Source organism: Heterocephalus glaber, unplaced genomic scaffold (genome assembly GCF_053883595.1).
Source record: "Heterocephalus glaber isolate CG9 unplaced genomic scaffold, H.glaber_assembly_v1.0 deba00001688, whole genome shotgun sequence".
Lineage (NCBI taxonomy): Eukaryota > Metazoa > Chordata > Mammalia > Rodentia > Bathyergidae > Heterocephalus > Heterocephalus glaber.
In genome coordinates, this window is record NW_028258413.1 from 5518559 (window position 1) to 5536942 (window position 18384).

An 18384-nucleotide genomic window follows, 5' to 3' on the forward strand; every position below is an offset into this window, starting at 1 on the left:
TCTTCCTTTCCCCGCATTCGCTTCCTCGCGGCTGCCTTGGTTGCAGTGGCAATAAGGGCGGAGTGGGAAAGTGCAGCGTTCCCCTCGCAGGTGCAGCCACACCAGGCAGATGGACAGGTTAGGGGCAGAGACCGAGGGGCTACTGGTAAAGGGCAGGGCTCACCCAGCCCAGGATGCCAGAGGCAGGGAAGGGGTGATTTTTATTACCTCCTGCAGATTAACGCTTCCCCTGTTTGAAGCATGCGATAGCCACTTTAACATGATTTTTATGTACTTGTCTTATTTAAGATTCGTGAATGAGGCCTTCTTTTGGATAACAGTAGAAAAATTTTTAAGTAAAATTTAACTCAGTTGAAGCAATACATTAACCATCAATCCAGAATGACTGCTTTGTACTTTTAAACAAACACATTCCATTTGTGTGCTAGGCTCTTTATTATTACGGTTACTGGTTAGGTTTACAACAAACTAATATTCTGCTTTATTGTTGTTTTCAATTTTTAAAGAACCCTCCATTTCTTAAAACAGAATAATGAAACATCAAGTATAAATTAAGCAAACAGCTGCAAATAGTCAAAGCATAAATTAAATTCTGGATCACAAATTAAAGAAAATTATTTACAACTTAGTTATGCATGAGAAAGAAAAAAATATAAAAGGATACCGTTTCTTCAGTACTTTTGAATTGCCAATTTTGAACAATGTAATTTATCAGAAAAAAATTTTAAATTATTTTAAACAACGTAAAACAAGTTAGCAAAGAATAACAAACATCATTCTTTTCTAACTAGGTGTATTAGTACCAAGCAATCAAACAGTTCTGTATAGTTTATTTCCTTCTTATAATATCATAAATTTGGGTCACATCTGTGCTACTTAACAAAAAATAACCTGGACATACACAGGTTTAGTAAATTTTATGATATAAATATATCTACTGTACCGGTTTAGACTTCCAGCATAAAATTTTAGATAAGGTCCCATATTTTTTAATTTACCTTTTAAAATTATAGAGAACTGGATTTTAAATTAATGTTAAACCTGACATAGATTTATCACTATTGATGGATGAGGAAATTTTCATAGGCAACCATCACTACTTTTTGTAAAGTTGTCCAAAAAGGCCCTGCATGCGATATGTGTGTGTGTGTGTGTGGTTTTGCTCCTTGTGGGAAACCCTAAATGGGACTCATTAGCAGGACTCACTAGCAGCACCCAGTGTAGAAATATGGGTCCCACTTCTCCTAGTGACCTGTCTCTCGGGTCACCACAAAGCGGCTGCGGAGTAAACGTTAGCCATGCTGGCCGCCCAGTTAGCCTCAGCTTTGGAGCTCACACCAGGTGCTGCATCGGCTCATCTGCAGGTCGCAGTGCTATCACGCATGCTACGGGGATAACATGATGAAGCCAGGACTCATCGGAACCAGAGAAAGCAAGCTGATCAGAGATGATTTTTTCTTGCCTGCTAAACACAGGTTTACAGATTTGGAGATAATCCGAAACTCTGGACAGTGTTCAAGAGAGCAACAAAAAGAAACCCTAAGGAGCTTCTAGGGAACCTTGTTCTTATCCAAAGGGACACCTCTGTGCAGGGTCTTGTTTAAGCTGCTGTGAGGTGTATGAAATGCTCAAAGGTCGGGCCAAGTGAAATCTCTGGAAAGGAAATAAAACGCTGTGGAGGGAGGTGGCAGCTCCAGGGACCACAGACTCAGCGGGGCACAGGGCCTCTCGGGCCAGCAGTACCCACAAGGGACAACCCAGGGACGCGGGGAAGGGACAGGGCCGTCTGCCATGTGTATTTCTACCCCCAGGCAGAGGAAAGTAGTGACTCTAAAGAGTTCTCTTCCCTGTCCTCACATCTGATGGCATTCATGGCTGGTGTTCGTCTGACACTCTATTCACAGACGACTGTCCAACTCCGACGCCAACATTCAGGATGACAGAGCCCAGGAGCACCACGTTAACTAGGTCAGAGCCTGGACAGTCCCAGCAGCAGTGCACTACTTTATAAATACTAAAGTTACAGAAGAATCCCTCAGGCCTCAATGCAAGATTAGAGAACACTTAGCAATTCTATAAATTACTTCTTTATAATTCTGTATTTTTCTTACTCAAAAGTAATTGTTTCCAAAACCCCTTCACCCTTAATTAAGAACTATCAGAATGTCATAATCTTGGCCATTCACCAACAGCAAGACATAATGACTATTTTAATTCATCAGTGAGTTTAAAACTCAATCCAAGCTGGGCAGCATGCATATGCCTGTAATCCCAACTCCTTGGGAGGCTGAGACAGGAGAATTGCGAGTTAGGGCCAGCCCAAGCAACTTGGTAAGCTCGTTTCAAAACGAAACGAACCAAAAATACTACTCCTCAATCTAAGGCACAAAGGATCTCAAAAACACCATTATCTCTGGGAAACACCCTGAAAATATAATCATACGAACTTGGAACAATTTATCCAGTAGAAATAGTTAACATAATAAGCAGACACAATATGAAATCAGCTTTTAATACTCATGGACACTAAATGCAACTGCACATGAGCTGCAACCTGTGCTTTTCTATGAATGATCAAGGACTCTGCTGCTTGCTGGCATACAGACACGAGGCACATGATTATGAGTTTCTATAAAATCTTAGCACTGAAATAAAACAGGAGGTGCCAAAGGCTTTGGAAAAATATTCTGGACATTGTGAAGCTTACATCTGGAAAGTCTACCCATGAAGTTAGTTTCTGTAAATTTAGCAGCACACACCTCTGACCACTTAAGGAGCTTCCACTGAAATTGAATTTGAAAACTCTGATTTATGAAGATAAGGCTAGAGGATTTGAAAACTAATATCATTTTTGTCAAAGTATGTATAAATCTAGGAATTGCTAATTGCTTCTTCCTTTTATGTACCTTAGCACAAAATTAAATGGTGACGGCATGTTTCCTAGAAGTTAATCTATGAAAGCAACATTACCTGTGAGATCTGCTCTTCCTATATGTAATAGGAAAGCCATGTCAATTCTTGGGAATTTATGTCATTCATCTAAAAAATGGCTAAAGAAATCCTGGCCAAATGAAGTATTTTGTTTTGAATTGTAGTTACCTTTTAATTACTGACATGCAAATAACCTACAGAAGCAAATCTTGAGTCCCAAATCCTTGTGTCCCTGGAAACCAGTTCCTACCACAGCTGTCTGCAGCCTTTAGTCAATGAGGGCTCAGAAAATGAGGGCTTCTACTGAAATAGAGTTGGGGGAAAAGTCGTTTTCCAAATCAGATATTGTATTCTAAAGCTAAAAAATCATTTTGATTATTCATGAATCTTTCTTCCCATCAGAATGAAGAATAACAAGTTCCTTTAACAGTTTCATCAGGTTACATGAGAACTAAAATTCCTCACAGAATCAATAAAATAGTGTGGAATGAACAGACAGCTGTCCATCAATATTTACCACACATCCTGATACTTCTCACACTGTATGTGGGCTGTATATTCTCCTTTATGCTGGATTTATTAGGAATTTTATTAGGAATTCTACTGTGACAAAAGTAAGAATCTTTAATTATACACTGAAAATATTTAGTGAAACCAGAAAAATTTTCTAAACTTTTAGTGCGTTCAGATAGAAGATGACCCTGTATGTGATATTACTTCACTGAATGCTGCACCTTGCGACGCACCAATTTACTACATAGGTGCATTTGGTACCTAAGGTGCAGTGCGCTCCCGGGAGTCACCTTAGCGTCACATCAGACCTCTGTCACCTACTCCTGCTATGGCGGAGCCCACGATGGCTACACGGAAATGTTTTCGAGTTGGGTTATCTTGGCTGCATTCTATTATCTCTGGGGACGGGCCTTCATTCGCTCTGATGAAGAAGCGGGAAACGCTGGTTGTGGCGACGCTCCCGCCTCGGCTCCCCTGCAGGTTAGAGTACTGGTCAACGTGGGTGTCTGAGGAAACGGGATCTAGGAGCTTTCTGCTTCTCCCAAGGAGACGGGGCCTTGACTGGGTGAAGCCTGCTCAGGACACGCACGCAGCCACGCTTTTGTTACTTTATCATTATCTGGGGTTTTGCGGGGTTTCTTCCACGTGTGCACCAGGACCTCAGGCCCCACTGCTCCCGGGCTGTCAGGACTGCTGAGAATCAGCCTTCCTCAGGCCCCCTGGAAGAACTCTTCAGTTTGGGTACTGGATGAAGACGTAGAGTAACCCCGGCTCTGTTGAGGCTGCTCAGGCCTCCGCAGCTCATGTGAAGCAGCACCCCACCAGACATTCACGTCCCTACTCCAGCCATAATCGGGAAGAACACGAACAGGTGCAAAGCAACTTGGTGAGGGGCTTATGTACCGATACCCAAAGAGTGCAAACCTGACATTAAAATCTCCCACTGATCTCTCTGCGGAAGCCACCTATATTGAAGCCCAGCCCAGGGAATGTAGATTTCCACTCCGTTTCCCATTCCTCTGGCTAAAACTTCATTAACTGCTGCCTGCTCCTGAAAATAAAGAGACTAAAACCAAAATAAATACACGAAGACTGGCCTTTACTAGAGTGCAGCAATGCTTAGGAGGACTAGCAGCAATCCCAGCTAACAGTGCCTGTCTCACCTGGAGCTGTCGGCCCGAAGTCCCAGAGCTTAGCAGCACAGCGAGATGCTAGAGCTGGACCATGCCGAGCCCGGAAGATGCTTCTGAAGTTAGGGGTACCATGGTGCATCCAGATAACAGTGGACCTGCTTCCCGAGAGCTGTGTGTTTATAGAGTCAGGGCCTCGTCCTACTGGGGATGACCTTCCATAAAACTGCTTTTCCAAAACCACCCAGCTTCCTGAGAGGAACCTGCTGTGGCCCCAGCATTCACGGCTCTATGGGACCACACAAACATGTGCTCTCAGAACCACATGCAGCAAAGCCATACTTTCCCCGCTAAATAACTGGTTTGCTTTTACCCTAACAAAAAACACTTAGCAGTAATTACCCTTCTCTTTTTCCTTTGGCTACTGGAAGCTAAGTGTCAAACTGTAAGACATATTTAGTTTTCTATGGCTTACACATCTGCATTTTCATAGCCCTCCTCCCACCGCCTTTTATTTCTCCCTCCCATCCTTGTTAATTATATTTTCCAATCTTGTTGCATGAATTCCTAGAAGCTACTTCACATCTTTTTCCAAGCAACGTAAAGCATAAGCAAACAGACATAGAGACATCAATTATGTTTATCTTTTAAAATATCATCTAAGGAATCAAAGTAGAAAGTGACTGAACTGGCTTCCACTCTGTAATACTGGCCATGATTTATTCTCCTTTGATTTACATATTTGTAACAATAAAATGTTATAAATATAGAAAACTTATAACAATGAAATGAAAGCTTTTCAATTATTGTACTAATACAGAAATGTGACATGTACCTATAATCTTCCCATATCTAATTTGTATAATAATGATAATGATAGATGCACGGATATTCATTGTAGCATACTGTATTTTGTAAAAGCACAATATTGAAAAACACTTAATGTACCTAAATTGGCAAGTATTATGGCACATCCATAAAAGAGCATACTGTATAGCTATTTAAAAGAATCAGTCACACTTCTATGAACTGACAAGGACAGTCTTTATAGGAAAAAAAGCAAGATAAAGAATGGTTTTTACTTTGTGTTACTGTTTTATGGAAAAGGGAAATTTGGGGAATATTTAGAAGGCTCCATAAAGATTAATAGGAAACAGTATTTGCCTGTTGGGGGTTAGAATGAGTTGTCGGGACAACTGAGGAATTGGAAATGTTTACCTTTGCTGCCCCCTTTCTCTCTCCCCCACCTTTAATTTTTTACTTAATCATACATTTCTTACTTTTTAAAATTTGAGTTAAATATATAATTGTGATAAAGATTAGAATAGCTGGTGGAAAGTATATACCCCTACAGCTCTAAAATCACTTTAAAAGAGGTTTTGATTAAAAAAAATGGGTAACGCTCCCTGAAAGTCCTTCTCATTATAACAGGAATTGAGAAATGGTACCAAGATCTTGGAATCCCCCCAACTCCCCAGTAGGTCGTGAGAGTAGTAAAACAGCACATGCCATGCACACAGGAATAGAAATCATGGCTGAAGCACAGATCATGAAAGATCGATGAATGAATCCCCAGGGAACAAGTGAGGCTTACGAGTAAAAAGAAATGCAGATCTATTAAAAGTAGGTGACTCATGGGCAGAAATGTAGGGGACCAGACAAATGGCACCTTGCGCCCCATGCTCCCAGCTTCTGTCAAGGTGCCTCTAGCCCTCTGGTCCAAGAGGAAACACTAAAAATGAGGACAGATTTGCAGAGGCAAGAGTAGAGACCAGAGCACCCCAAAATCATGCAGCAGATGAGACTTGGGATATGGGGCAGCCGGAGTCTGAGCCAACACTGCCTCCCTAGTCTACTTACTCCCAAGTAAGAAACTACTGGCCACAGATCAAAACAACAAATGTATGCGTGTAGCACTGGACCACGTATAGAAATGCATCCCGGGAAATACCAGCACATGTGCAAAATGACGTATTCAACATACCCAAGGCCATTTTAGAACTGCTTGTGTTAGCAAGAGACTACAACCAACATAAAGGCCCATGGACAGAAGACTGCTTAAATTGTGGTAGAGCCATACAGTGGAATGCTACAAACCTATTAAAAAGTAAGGAGGCTTTTCAATACAGATGGTAAAGAATCAGGATGAACTGTTAAGAAAAAGAAATAAGGTACAGAGCAGTGTATATAGTATCTTTCCTATGTGTAAAATGGGGAGCTAATTTACCATTAAGTATGCCAAGTATTTTCTTAAAGATACACAGACAAAAAAAATCCTGATAATATGCATTTCTCTATTTCTCTGAGGAGAGGTACTAGAGAAAGTGAACACATTTTCTCTTACAAAGAAAATTAATATTTTAGAAATAGTGATGGGAAAAATTTTGAAACCTGCACAAAATGAGTGCAAATGAACAAAAGTGCCTACACACAGAGGAGTGGGGAGCAGGCCATGGAGCCCTTTGCCCAGCCCTTCGGCCGCTCCAGCCAAGGACAGTCCAGTCCCTGTGTGGGCCACCTTCCTTCACTCAACACAGGATCCCGGGCAGAGTCACCCAGTGTCACTCACTGTCATACTGCAGGATGCAGCTCATTCCACCGACTCCCATGCAGACAACGTGAATTCCACACCCTTGCTCTGGACAGAGGGTGGGCGGGATGCACATCTCCACTATGGAGTGGTCAGCAAGTTTCCAAGCAGCGGACAGTCCCTGGGCCAGAGGTGCCTACAGCAGGCGCGTGATGGGTCCCGCAGCTGGGCCTGTGCACCTGAGGGCTTCCCCCGAGCAGCCCTGCCTCCCACGAGAACCCAGTGCTTTCTGCTCCATGGGGTTAAGGCCATGCAGCTTGATTTCAGGAGGAAAACTCACGAAAATGGCAGATCCTAATTGCATTCAGGTAAAGGTCAGCTCCAACCAGGGGAAAGAATGAAGGAACCAAGTAATTCCTGTGAAACTGAACCTCGAAGGCTACACGTACTCAAAATTACCTGTTTGAAAAGGTCAAGTGTCCTCCACACTGCTCCTCGCCTGCAATCCGCATTCCAAGACCACCTGATGTTACTCAGAGTACATAGTGTCTTTAAACAAGCTTTGGAGGTGAGTGGGAGCTGAACACTCTCTGCCCCAAATTTCCCTTCCTAAGGCTTCAGGGGCGCAGGTGCAGCACCGGAAGTAACTGTAAAATTAGCCTCTGCCTTCCTTGCTCTTATTCCTATCTCAACAAAACAGAAGAATAACCTGACAAACAAAAAGTGGGTGCACAGGGGAGGGAGCTACCACACCTGGGACAGCGGGGGTCCCACTCCTGCCAGCTCCAGGGAGGCCCCACAGCACCTGTTTTCTCCCCGTCGCCCCAGGTGACACCTGACTCCACACACAAGAAGTCGCTCCAGGTCTAAAACACCAAGTCACGTCCAGCAGAAACTGTGCAGCTCTGACCACACGTAGGAAGGCATCACTAGGGGCCCTGGCTGGGGTGAGGCGCTGTCTGTGGCCCAAAAGCAGATCCCAAAGCTTCTCACGTCGGGGTTAGGGGTCGGGCGCAGGGGTACAGCCTCAGCTCCCAGCACCCCGCCTAGCTTAGGCCACTACTGTAAATAGCGTGTTCACAATCCGAGGGATCAGAAAATCAAAGAAAGACACCACTGATACAATTTTGTGACCTGGGATGGGGAGTCAATGCCAGCAAAGTTAATAATCATGTTCCTTTCACAAGACTGTTTCTGAGCCCAGATGCAAGAAATTAAAACTGAAATATCTCTCTTACCAAACCAAACTTCTCTGCTGAAGCTAAGACTCTTGCCACTTGGAACACAGAAATAATTTGGTAATTTGCTTATCAACCTTTCCAGTTCACCATTAGCCAGTAATATACATTACTCAATGACAATTATTTGACCACTACAAAATAGCTTCCAAATAAAGTACTATTTCATAATTCCTAACTTTCCCTAATCTGTGTTTCTAAAGCTGATAAAAAAATGATATTTTCACTTTACATGACATTTGTAAAGCTGTAAGCTTTATTTATTTTAAGGAAGAAATAGAAGAACTGGGAGCCATAACTAAAAAAGCAAAGTCAATCTGTAGGTGTGTTTTACATCTTCTCAAACCTCTGGCATAAACATGACAAAGCACCTACATTTTCCCTGGTCTGGATGATATAAGCCCACCCTAACCCACATCGTAACCGAAACCACAAACGGTTCACTGACAGCCAAGAGACTCAGAAGTTGAACAGCTTTGCTGAAACCTGGAACTACTTGCATTCTGAGTTTTTCTTCACATCTCTAGAAAGTATTTTCAACAAGATGCTATTAGGGTGGGTGTGGTGGCACACATGCCTGTAATCCCAGCACTTGGGAGGCTGAGGCAGGAGAATGCCCATGAGTTTGAGGCCAGCCTGGGCTACATACTGAGACTCCGTCTCAAACAAAACAAAACAAAACAAACAGAAACCCCAAGATGCTATTGTCATGAGCCGTACATTCAGCCAAATCTCCAAGTACACAGAAAGACAACCATAGAGGAAGACACAGGAAGCCAGTGTCCTGATCCAACAGTCTTTTCTCCCTGAAGGAAGTCCACGTGCAGAGTTTGGGGCTGGAAATCTGCTGTAAAGTAGATGGCTAAGAAATGTTAGTTCGCTAATCAAACACAAAATCCAGGACTTGGCCTCAGGCAGTGAAAATTATCTAGTGCCTTTAGTTAAGAGTTATTCCCATAGCATACACAGCTTTTAAAGTACAAGAGACAAACCCAGAGAAATCCCTATCACAGAAGTCTCTCCTTGGTAGGAGGAGAAAAGTAGTCAATATAATAAAATGAAATGTGCCACTATGGTCATGGAAAAGTTAAGGAACAGAATAATTATAGAAGCAAAAACCAAAAATACACTATGACAGTCTCTGAGGGCGTAAACTGCTGTGTGCTGCAACCACATAACCATTAGCGCGTGAACACAGTGATGAAATTTCACTTGACTGTAAAGAGCCGCAGGATGCAAACCAGTACAATGACGGAAATCAGCATGGAGAGTCCCCAGAAAACTAAAAACAGAAATTCCATTAGACCCAGCTATTCCCCACCAAGCTATCTTCTGAAAAGAGTTAAAGACTTTGTATCATATTACAGTGATCCATGTGTACCCATGTTTACAGCAACACAAGTCAGAATGGCTAAATCCTGGAAGCAGCCTCTATTTTCATCAACAGATGAATGGATAAAGAAAATGTGGTATTTATATAAAGTGGAGTACTACTCTGCCATAAAAAAGAATAAACTTGAGTCATATGTAGAAAATAGATGAACCTTAAGACCATAATGTTAAGTGAAATGAATCAGACACACAGGCTTAAATGTAGCGTGGTTTCTCTTCTATGAGAAAGCCAAAGTATAAGTAGATTAAAGAGCGAAATGAAAGACAGATAAGAGGAAGCAGGAAGATGGGTCTTTTGCAAATGGGATGGGGACCGAGAGAGGAGGGAGAGGAGGGGAAAGCGGAAAGAACTGAGCTGGGTGATGCACATGTTCCAGCTCTCCGCAGGGAACATGACCATTAGGTACTGCAAACATGGACTAGCACAACTGGAGGTTAAAAAATAAAGTCACATTGATGGTCACAGAAGTGAAGCCAAGACAATTAGAAAGTCAAGTTTTGGATTTTCTATATGCAAGAGATCAATTTATGAGTCAAGATCACAGAGCCAAGAAGGGCAGAGGAGAAAGAAGCTGAGGCCAGGACGCCAAAGGACCTGCCAACCCCACACACCTGTTTACCTGTTTCTAGCACGGCTGTGCCCTCCTAGCGGGGCCAGAAGCTGGGACCCAGCGCTGGCAGGACAGGCTGGAAGCGGGGAGAAGCGGGAATCATCCTTCCTCAGTCCTGAGGGAGAGGGGTCCCTGGCTGGTGCAGCTGTGGCTGGACGCAGTGAGCAGAGCGGGTGCAGCAGCTCCGCACCCAGCAGGAGGCCGCAGCAGTCTCAGGGGATGTGGCGCTCAGATGCCCACATCTGACTCAGTGACTGCTGGGCCAGTATCTCACAGCTGCTCTGCCACCTCCAGTCACAGAAGGATGAAGGGACGAGGACAGCTCTCACAAGTAGCGTAACGAGGGCATCGCCCCAGCACATCACCTTCCAAGAGATGAACCGGGAGGCACTGTGCAAGGAGAGTGACTCCCTGTGCAGGAACATCCAAAGTGAGACTCAGAGAAAAGAGCACAGGGTCCCTTTGATGAGGAGCAGAGAGAACTCCGACTGCCAGGGGTCAAAAGCCAGAAGCACTTTTCACATGGAATTCACTGCTGCTGCTTGTAACTTTTATAGGTGACCATTACCACATCTAACTGTGATAGACTAGCAGGGCATTTTTCTTGAGCATAAGCCCTGACAAGGCGTGTTCACTTCATAACTCTTTCTTTGAAAAGCAACCGGGAATGTCTGGCGCTGTTGCATCCATCCCACAAGCTCTCACGGTGCCGTTCTACCCCTTGGGCTGACCTCTGACGCCACATTCGTCCACCTGCTTATATCGAAACAAAGAGGCAGAACTCTGAACTGACCAGACCTACGGACCACCTAGAACTCTGGGAAAATAAAGCACACGGACAAACACAGCCGTCTCTGAATTCATTTTTACGACCTTACTGTCTTCAGTGTCAAGAGTGAAGAACCATCCGGCCGCTGCGTAATTTACGGGAGTCTTATTTTATCAAAACACAAAGAACTTCGGAACCAGGTTTAATTTCGGCAGTACCAATGTGCGAAGTGTCACGGCTCATGATCACAGGCTCTGATAACACAGACACGGCTCCTGCTGCGCTGCTTCCAGGGCAGCTCCCCCGTCCATTTCCTTCACTTTACCAAATTCACACACAGTACTGACTCAGTGCCAAGAACTGTGATCTGTGCAGAATTCTTTTACGTTCTTTTATAACACGACCATTTCAATAATCAACTCATGCCATGCTGCAGTTTCCTCAGACCACTGAGGAATAAGAGACGAAAAAAACAAACACTAGCAGATACTATATTTACCGGTTTGCCTTTTTTTAGAAACAAAATGAAAGTATAAACACACTAAAAGTGTCCTGTGGCTGTTAGGAAAGCTATGTGGAAAGTGAAACACTTGGAAATCTCTTGAATGATAAAACTCTGTAATATCGTTGTAACTCTAAACCTCTGCATAAATTTAAATTCAGAATTGCCCACTGTGTGCCTGTTAGGTACAGAAAACCAGAGCAGCTCCTGCAGTGCTACCTGGGGAGCTTCGCAGTCCAGGAGCCTCCGGAGATCCGGGCAGCTTCCCTTGGACTCCTTTCCGCGCCCTGGCAGGAGGCCTGCACACCCCAAGTTCTGCCTTTAGGAGGGAAGGTGCCCCCGCTGCTGCCCGGGGCTTTCTGCCAGGGCAGCCCTGTCCTGGGCGGGGCCGGAAGCCTGCAGGACCCTGCAGCGCTTCAACATCTGGTTACGGTGAGGACGCGATGTCCACCCCTACAGACTCCCACTTTCCCGTGGGAGGGTGTATTTACAGACAGGGCCGAGGCAAGGATGCGCTCAGTTACTGCAGCCCGGGGTCCCCCAGGTCCCGCTGTGGGCGTCCAGCTGGGCAAACACTCCCGGCGCTTGGACCTGACTGGCCGGAGACCAATTCCCGCCAGGCACCGCCCTCCGCCCTGACCATCTTCCTTGAGCCTCTCCGAACAGACCAAGCGGTGGGGACACAGCATCTTCGCCTCCTGTCGCCTACTGGGAACCAGAGTTACCGCATCTCTAACAAAGGCAAGGGGCCGGGCAGGGCAAAGGGCCTCGCTCAGAGCAGGGAGTAAGCAGTAGCCCCGGTCACCGACCCTGCCCAGCCAGCCAGAAACAACAGCCCGTGTGAGCCACCAGTCATAGCGCAGAATCCTCACCAGCACACGCCAAAGCGAGGGAGCTGAGGGAGCTGAACTTTCCCGCCTCCGTTTACCGGCCAGCCCCGGCCTTAACCACCTGCCTCTGGCCTCTGGAGGGCTTCCCTCTTAGGGACGAAGTGACTCCCCGGCACAGCCTGCCCGGCCTGGTTCCCTCCTCTCACCTCCCAGCCCCCAGCCCGAGAGAGATGCCCTGGATGTTTATTTGATCATTTGCTGTCCGGGGCGGGGGGGGGGCTGAGATAAAATTCTGAGATCCAGGTAAAATCTGGAAACACATTTTCTAGATTTCTCCAGCGTCTGTGATGTAGCTCTGATAGTTTACCATTATAATGTTCATTTTGAAAGTGAGAAAACAGAAACTAGTGTTCTGGTTCGGTAATTATTAAATGAGCCTGATTACTTCCAAAACTTACAAATATTTTCCAGGTCTTCTCTGACTGAACTAGGTGCCCCACTAAGAGCACCGTCAATGCACCCTCTCAAAAAACAATTATAAACAGGCCACTTTACACAACAACTGCTGTGGAGGTTTGAGAAGTGCTCTAAGGTTCCGAGTTTATTTAGTGTAAATATCGTCTAGACTCCTTGTCTTACTCCACTCAGGGCCTGCAGCAAAGAAACAAGTGAGCACAAAGGGAACACGGGAGCCAGAGTCTTGAGGACACCTGGTAAAATGCACACCGGGGTACGTCAACACGGGGGGCTCAGGTGAGCCTGCTCTGTGAAAATGAGCCTGTGTCTGACGTGTGGGGCCCGGGGCCAGACGGACCCCTTCCCGGAACCGGTCCGCGGGCTGATACTCACGTTGGCACTGTCCCCAGGAGCGGCGAGTCCAGCCCCAGCAGCAGTCAATCCGCCCACCATAGCGACAGAGGCCAATCGAGGACACGAGCTGTCCGGGCCACCTACCACACACACAGACAATAGCACACGTAAGAGGCTCGAGCCGGAGAAGAATTTCAGGACCAATCAATCCACATCCAACCATCTCCTACAACTCTCTCGTGGTTATAGAAATGCAGGGCTAAAGACACTCGCAGAAATAGATTTGTTATGATGTAAGACCAAATCTCAGACACCCAGCAGGTATACACACACACACATACACACACACACACTGCAGGGTAGGAAGAAGGCCCCCTGCCAAGTAGAAACAGCAGCGTCCTGCCAGTCGCAGGGCAGCTTCCGAGGCTTGAAACAAGACAGATTCCTCCAGGGCTCACACCTGTTGCTGGGATGGGGGAAAACCAGTTTCGACGGCTTCCTCACACTGAAAAGTAAAAGGCCTGTCAGGGCCCAGGGCGTGCTGGCCTGTGGGGAGGGCAGGAGGGAAGGAACCAGAGAGGAGGCTTCTGAGGACCAAAGGAACCAGAGCTGAGGACACTGCAAAACAGAGGAGAAGGGAAACGGAAGGGAAAGAGAAAACAAGCAACAGAAAAGGAGACCTAATGAGACCGGGGAGTAGGGCGCAGCAGACGCTCCGTGCGGCTGAGGTCGGCACCGGGCGCGTTAGCAGGCTCGGGTTGGCTCGCACGGGGCGAAGGGCGCGGTGTTCATCGCCTTTAACGCCTTTCAGCACTTTCACGCGAAGACCATACCTGCGTGTGAGCGCGTGTGCAAGAAACGCAGGCCCGGCTCAGGCGGAGGAAGAACCAACCGCCCGGCCCCTCGGAGGCGGCTCTGGCCGCGCCCCGCGCGCTCCACCTGCGTCTCCGCCCGGCCGGGCCCACGCGGGGCACAGCTCGCCGCGCCCCGCCGCCCGCCCGGCCCGGCCTCCCAAGCCCCCAGCGCCCTCTCACCTCCCGTCGAAGTCGGCGGCCGCCCGCAGGGACAAGGAGACCGCGAGCGCGAGCGCAGGCAGCAGCAGCAGCGGCGGCGGCGGCATGGTGCGGGCAGCTCTGGCCCCGGCTCAGCTCGCTGGGCTCCGCGGCCCGCCGGGGACGGGGCGGGCGGCACCTGGGTGGGCGGGGCCGGGATGAGGGGCGGGGCAGGGGCCGGGACAGGGGCGGGGCAGGGGCGGGGCAGGAGGGGCAGGCGGCACCTGGGTGGGCGGGGCGGGGCCGGGACAGGGGCGGGGCAGGGGCGGGGCAGGAGGGGCAGGCGGCACCTGGGTGGGCGGGGCGGGGCCGGGCGGAGGGGCGGCACCCGAGTGGGCGGGGCCGGAGGGCGGGGCGGCACCTGGGTGGGCGGGGAAGGAGGGGCGGGGCGGGGCGGGGAAGGAGGGGCGGGGCGGGGCGGGGCGGGGCGGGCCGAGCAGGTGGGTGGGACGGGCGTGGAGCTGGTGGGCGACGCGACCCCAAGGGGGTCACAGACAGTGCGGGATCCGCGCTAACTTCCCTCGGGCTCTGCTCAGTCACCGCAGAGCGGCCCACGTGGGCCCTGTCCACGCATCTTCTTGTCTCCCGCGAGTGTGCATTCTTCGTGTTAGAATGCGAACCCCACGAGGCCGGGTGCCTTGTTTAGGGCCTAGGACAGGGCCAGGCATAGAGCAGGTGCTCACAAACGTCCGTGGATTGAGTTTGCTGCGTTACGCAGCTTTCCCCATCTTCTATTTTTGAGATTTCTGCAAAATCAATTTGTTAATGGAAAGTTCTGCAGCATGGTGACCTTCCTATCCTGACCTCAGTATGTGTAAAAACAGGAATTTTCGGCAAGCAAAGGCAAAAGAACGGTTCCAACTTAAACCACTCTTTGATTTCCAAGTTGTTTTCTGTCAGCAAAACAAGTTTCTATTTTAATCTCGGGACACATCCGTGCCAGTTCAGGCCTAGGACATTATTTTAGGCAAACAGCTTGGTGTCATCCATTTCAGATCCTTCTAATGAGGTCCAAAAATGTAGAAGTCAAAATATTTTTCCTGCAGAAAATCAGATTTTGTGAGTATGGGGCAGGCCTGGGTCCAGCCCCCGCTGGCCACCTCTCCGTTGTTTTCTTTGTTTACTGTTCTGTACTGGATTCGAAAATAAGCTCTGCTGGAGCAGTGATGACTGGGGGAGAGCTAAGCTCCAGGTCAGAGAGCTGGAGGCAGAAGGAGAGCGGAGGACGGAGGGGGCCCATGGGGTGTGGTCTGAAGCAGAAGGCGATGCCCACCCCCACCCCCACCCCCGTTGTTTCCTTCGGCCTGGAGAGCAGCCCATTCATCTCCCTGCTTCACATCGAGGGGCGGGTCCCCACTCCCCACCCAGGACCCGACTCTGACCCTGAGCTCGGCAGATGCCCAGAGGAGCTGTTGGTAGCCTGTACCACAATCGACTCTCCAACGCTCTGGGTCCCAGGAGATGGCTTCTCACAGGGGGGCACTGGCAGCACCTGTGCTCTCTCCATGTCCCTGTACCCACGCGGCCTGGCACCAGGCATCAGTGCAGTGAGATTAAACAGATGGGAGTGGATTGATTTGAACTCTGCCTGTGAACATTAACTTCTCCCTTAAGTGGGGGCTGATTGTCAGTTTTTGTTGGATCATGGAATAAGGAATTCCTGGACTTCCACGGTTAGGCTGCTTATTGTACTGCAGTTATGACCAGCAGTGATCATTCAAAGAAAGAGGTGGCGTTCCGCCAGGGGTGGGTGGCATCTTATTATCTTATCATTTTTCCCGGTGCCAGAGACCAAGCCTGGGGCCAAACACAGGGCCTCACACACACTAAGTGAGCGCTCTTCCAGCGAGGGGCAGCCTCAGCCCCACAACCTGACTTAAGACAACGAGCAAAGTGAGATCGAATGCCTTGCTTTCAGCAGTACCTATTCATCCAGTATGACAGAATTTTCCATGTGGGGTCCCACCATGTGATGCCATCTCATAGGTCACCCCACTGTTCTCAGGCACAAATAACTATCTGTCATTGGTTACGGGGTGGTACAGATAAACAGTAGACTAGAATCAAACAAACCTAACTTCAAACATTCAGAAATTAGCAGCTCATAACTACTTGGATTTTTTCCCCAATAAATATTCATCAGGAGCCCACAGTGCATCCACATTTCTTGGTCCTGGGACAAGCTAGGAAGAAGACGAAGTTCTGTCCTGAGAGTTTGTATTCTAGCAGGGAGCAAGCGTAAAGAAAGGACAAAGGAAGGTGAAGGCAACAGGAAGTCTGAGGGTGCGGTGTGTGATGGAGTGGCCTGGTCACCTCTGCACAGGTGACATTTGAACCAGGACCTAATGGGGTGGGGCTGGGGTGGGGTCCAGGCGGAGGGGAGAGCAAGATGTGTTTTCTCTGTTAAGCTGTTGTCAGGCACGGATCATCAGGTGTTGCTCCCCACCACACAAGCAGGGTGCTGACAAGGACACAGGGTCATGCTTTCAAGAACCTTTTAAGAGAAGGTACCTGGAGCTGCTGGTTCACAGTGATTTTGACTCCCAGCTGAGCAAGAATTCTGGAGACCCTGCTCTGGCAGTGGAGGAAGTGCTTGGACAGACAGTTGGGGCACGCTGTGTTAGGACTTATACTCGGCTGTCCCCCCAAAGACCCATGGGCCGGAGGGTAAGGGATTGTGAGGAGCAGTTGGATTATAGGGGTTTACAGTGGCCTTGCATTTGGGAGGTGAGGCCTGGTGGAAAGAGGTGTATCCCTGGGGCCTGACCTAGAAGATGGTGTCCCTCCTGGCTCCTCCCTTTTCCCTCCACTTTGTGGCCACTGTGAGGTGAGCAGCATCCTCTGCCACACCCTCTGCCATGCCCTTCCTGCCTTGGAGGCTCCCAAGTATGGACTAAAAACATGAGCCGAAAGGAACCTCTCCTTTAAGTTGTGGGTGTCCAGTATTGTGTCTCAGTGGCAGGAAAGTGAGCAGGACACCCTGCTTCCTTAGGTGAGCCACGTTAATGCCTGTGGGAGTGTGGTATATGCCCCCTTTGGGGGCCACATCACTGACAACCTTTCTCACTGGCACAAACATAAAGGCCTGGGTGTTACTCTGAGGAACAGAGACAGGCATTTTCAGGCCAGACTCACGGTTTCTGTGGTGACCAGGTGTCCTTAAAACCTCAGCAGCTCTGATCTGATTGCTTCCAGTCAGTTCCTTATGCAGAAGACAGCAGCCGGAGTTCACTCCAGTCCTTGCCCCAGCTGCTTTCTGTGCTTGCCTGTATCCGCACCTCACTCCTGCCTCAGTGGAGGCTACTGTGAGACGTGCTGGGGTCACAGGTCCTTTGGGAGGGCAGCACCCTTCCTCTGACTTTTGTCACGAGGCTCAAGTCCCAGGTGTTTATTAATGTGTGGGACATAAAAGGAACAGTCTTCCTGAACTTTGACAAACCCTACAGTGCTGAAAGTTCTCATTTTCTTGCATTTCTGCATATGGACCAACCAGCTGTTGCCTGAACTTGTTTCTTTCTTATGATACCTTACACAAAGCAGGGAGCAGCAAGATACACTGACACCATCGCTTTTTACAAGCGCATTCCCTCGACACAGGTGTGCTGTGCTTTCCAAGCTGTGGTGGGTAACGACCGAAGGAAACAGTGAGTCACCAGCTTACCACCCTGCCCTCAGCACTTCCCACACACCAGGTCACCCTGGGGTCTGCTGTGTCACCCCTCGCTGATGCCCCATCACAAGCAGAGTCAAGGACTCCTTGCTCCGTCCTCCCACCAAGTCCTCTAACCGCACGCTTGCCTGGATGGTGGAAAATGCAGGTTTCCGTTGAGCTGTCCCGCTGGTGCCGGTTTCTCTGTCTAACATGAAAGGTTAAAATTGTATCACAAAGGGCCCCCAATGTGTAACGACTTCAGCAAGGTGGACGTTGCTAGTCAGAGGCGAGGGTACCTGGGGTTGGGCAGCTCCGGGTCACACGCCCCTCTGCACTCAGGCTGAAGGAAAGTGCAGGGAGGCTGTGTGCGGGCCAGGAGAGAGCTCCAAGCTCTGCTACTCCCCCCGACCCAAAAGGACTGCTT

The 18384-nt window shown here is 48.4% G+C and overlaps 1 protein-coding gene across 7 annotated transcripts in view; it reads right to left on the bottom strand.

The window, feature by feature from the left end:
- Npnt (nephronectin) overlaps positions 1-14468 on the bottom strand; it is a 61720-nt gene extending 47252 nt beyond the window's left edge. For 3 of the 7 annotated variants that reach the window (XM_087198702.1, XM_087198703.1, XM_004866240.4), the window contains exons 1-2: positions 14291-14446; positions 13296-13396 (exon numbers count right to left, since the gene is read on the bottom strand). In XM_087198702.1, coding sequence (XP_087054828.1) covers positions 13296-13396; positions 14291-14376 — 187 coding nt within the window. In that variant the 5' untranslated portion in view covers positions 14377-14446. Of the gene's footprint in view, positions 1-13295; positions 13397-14089; positions 14169-14290 lie in introns of those variants that run through there. The other 4 variants (XM_087198706.1, XM_087198705.1, XM_087198704.1 and 1 more) reach the window with 3 other exon arrangements.
- Positions 14469-18384: the final 3916 nt, after the last annotated feature.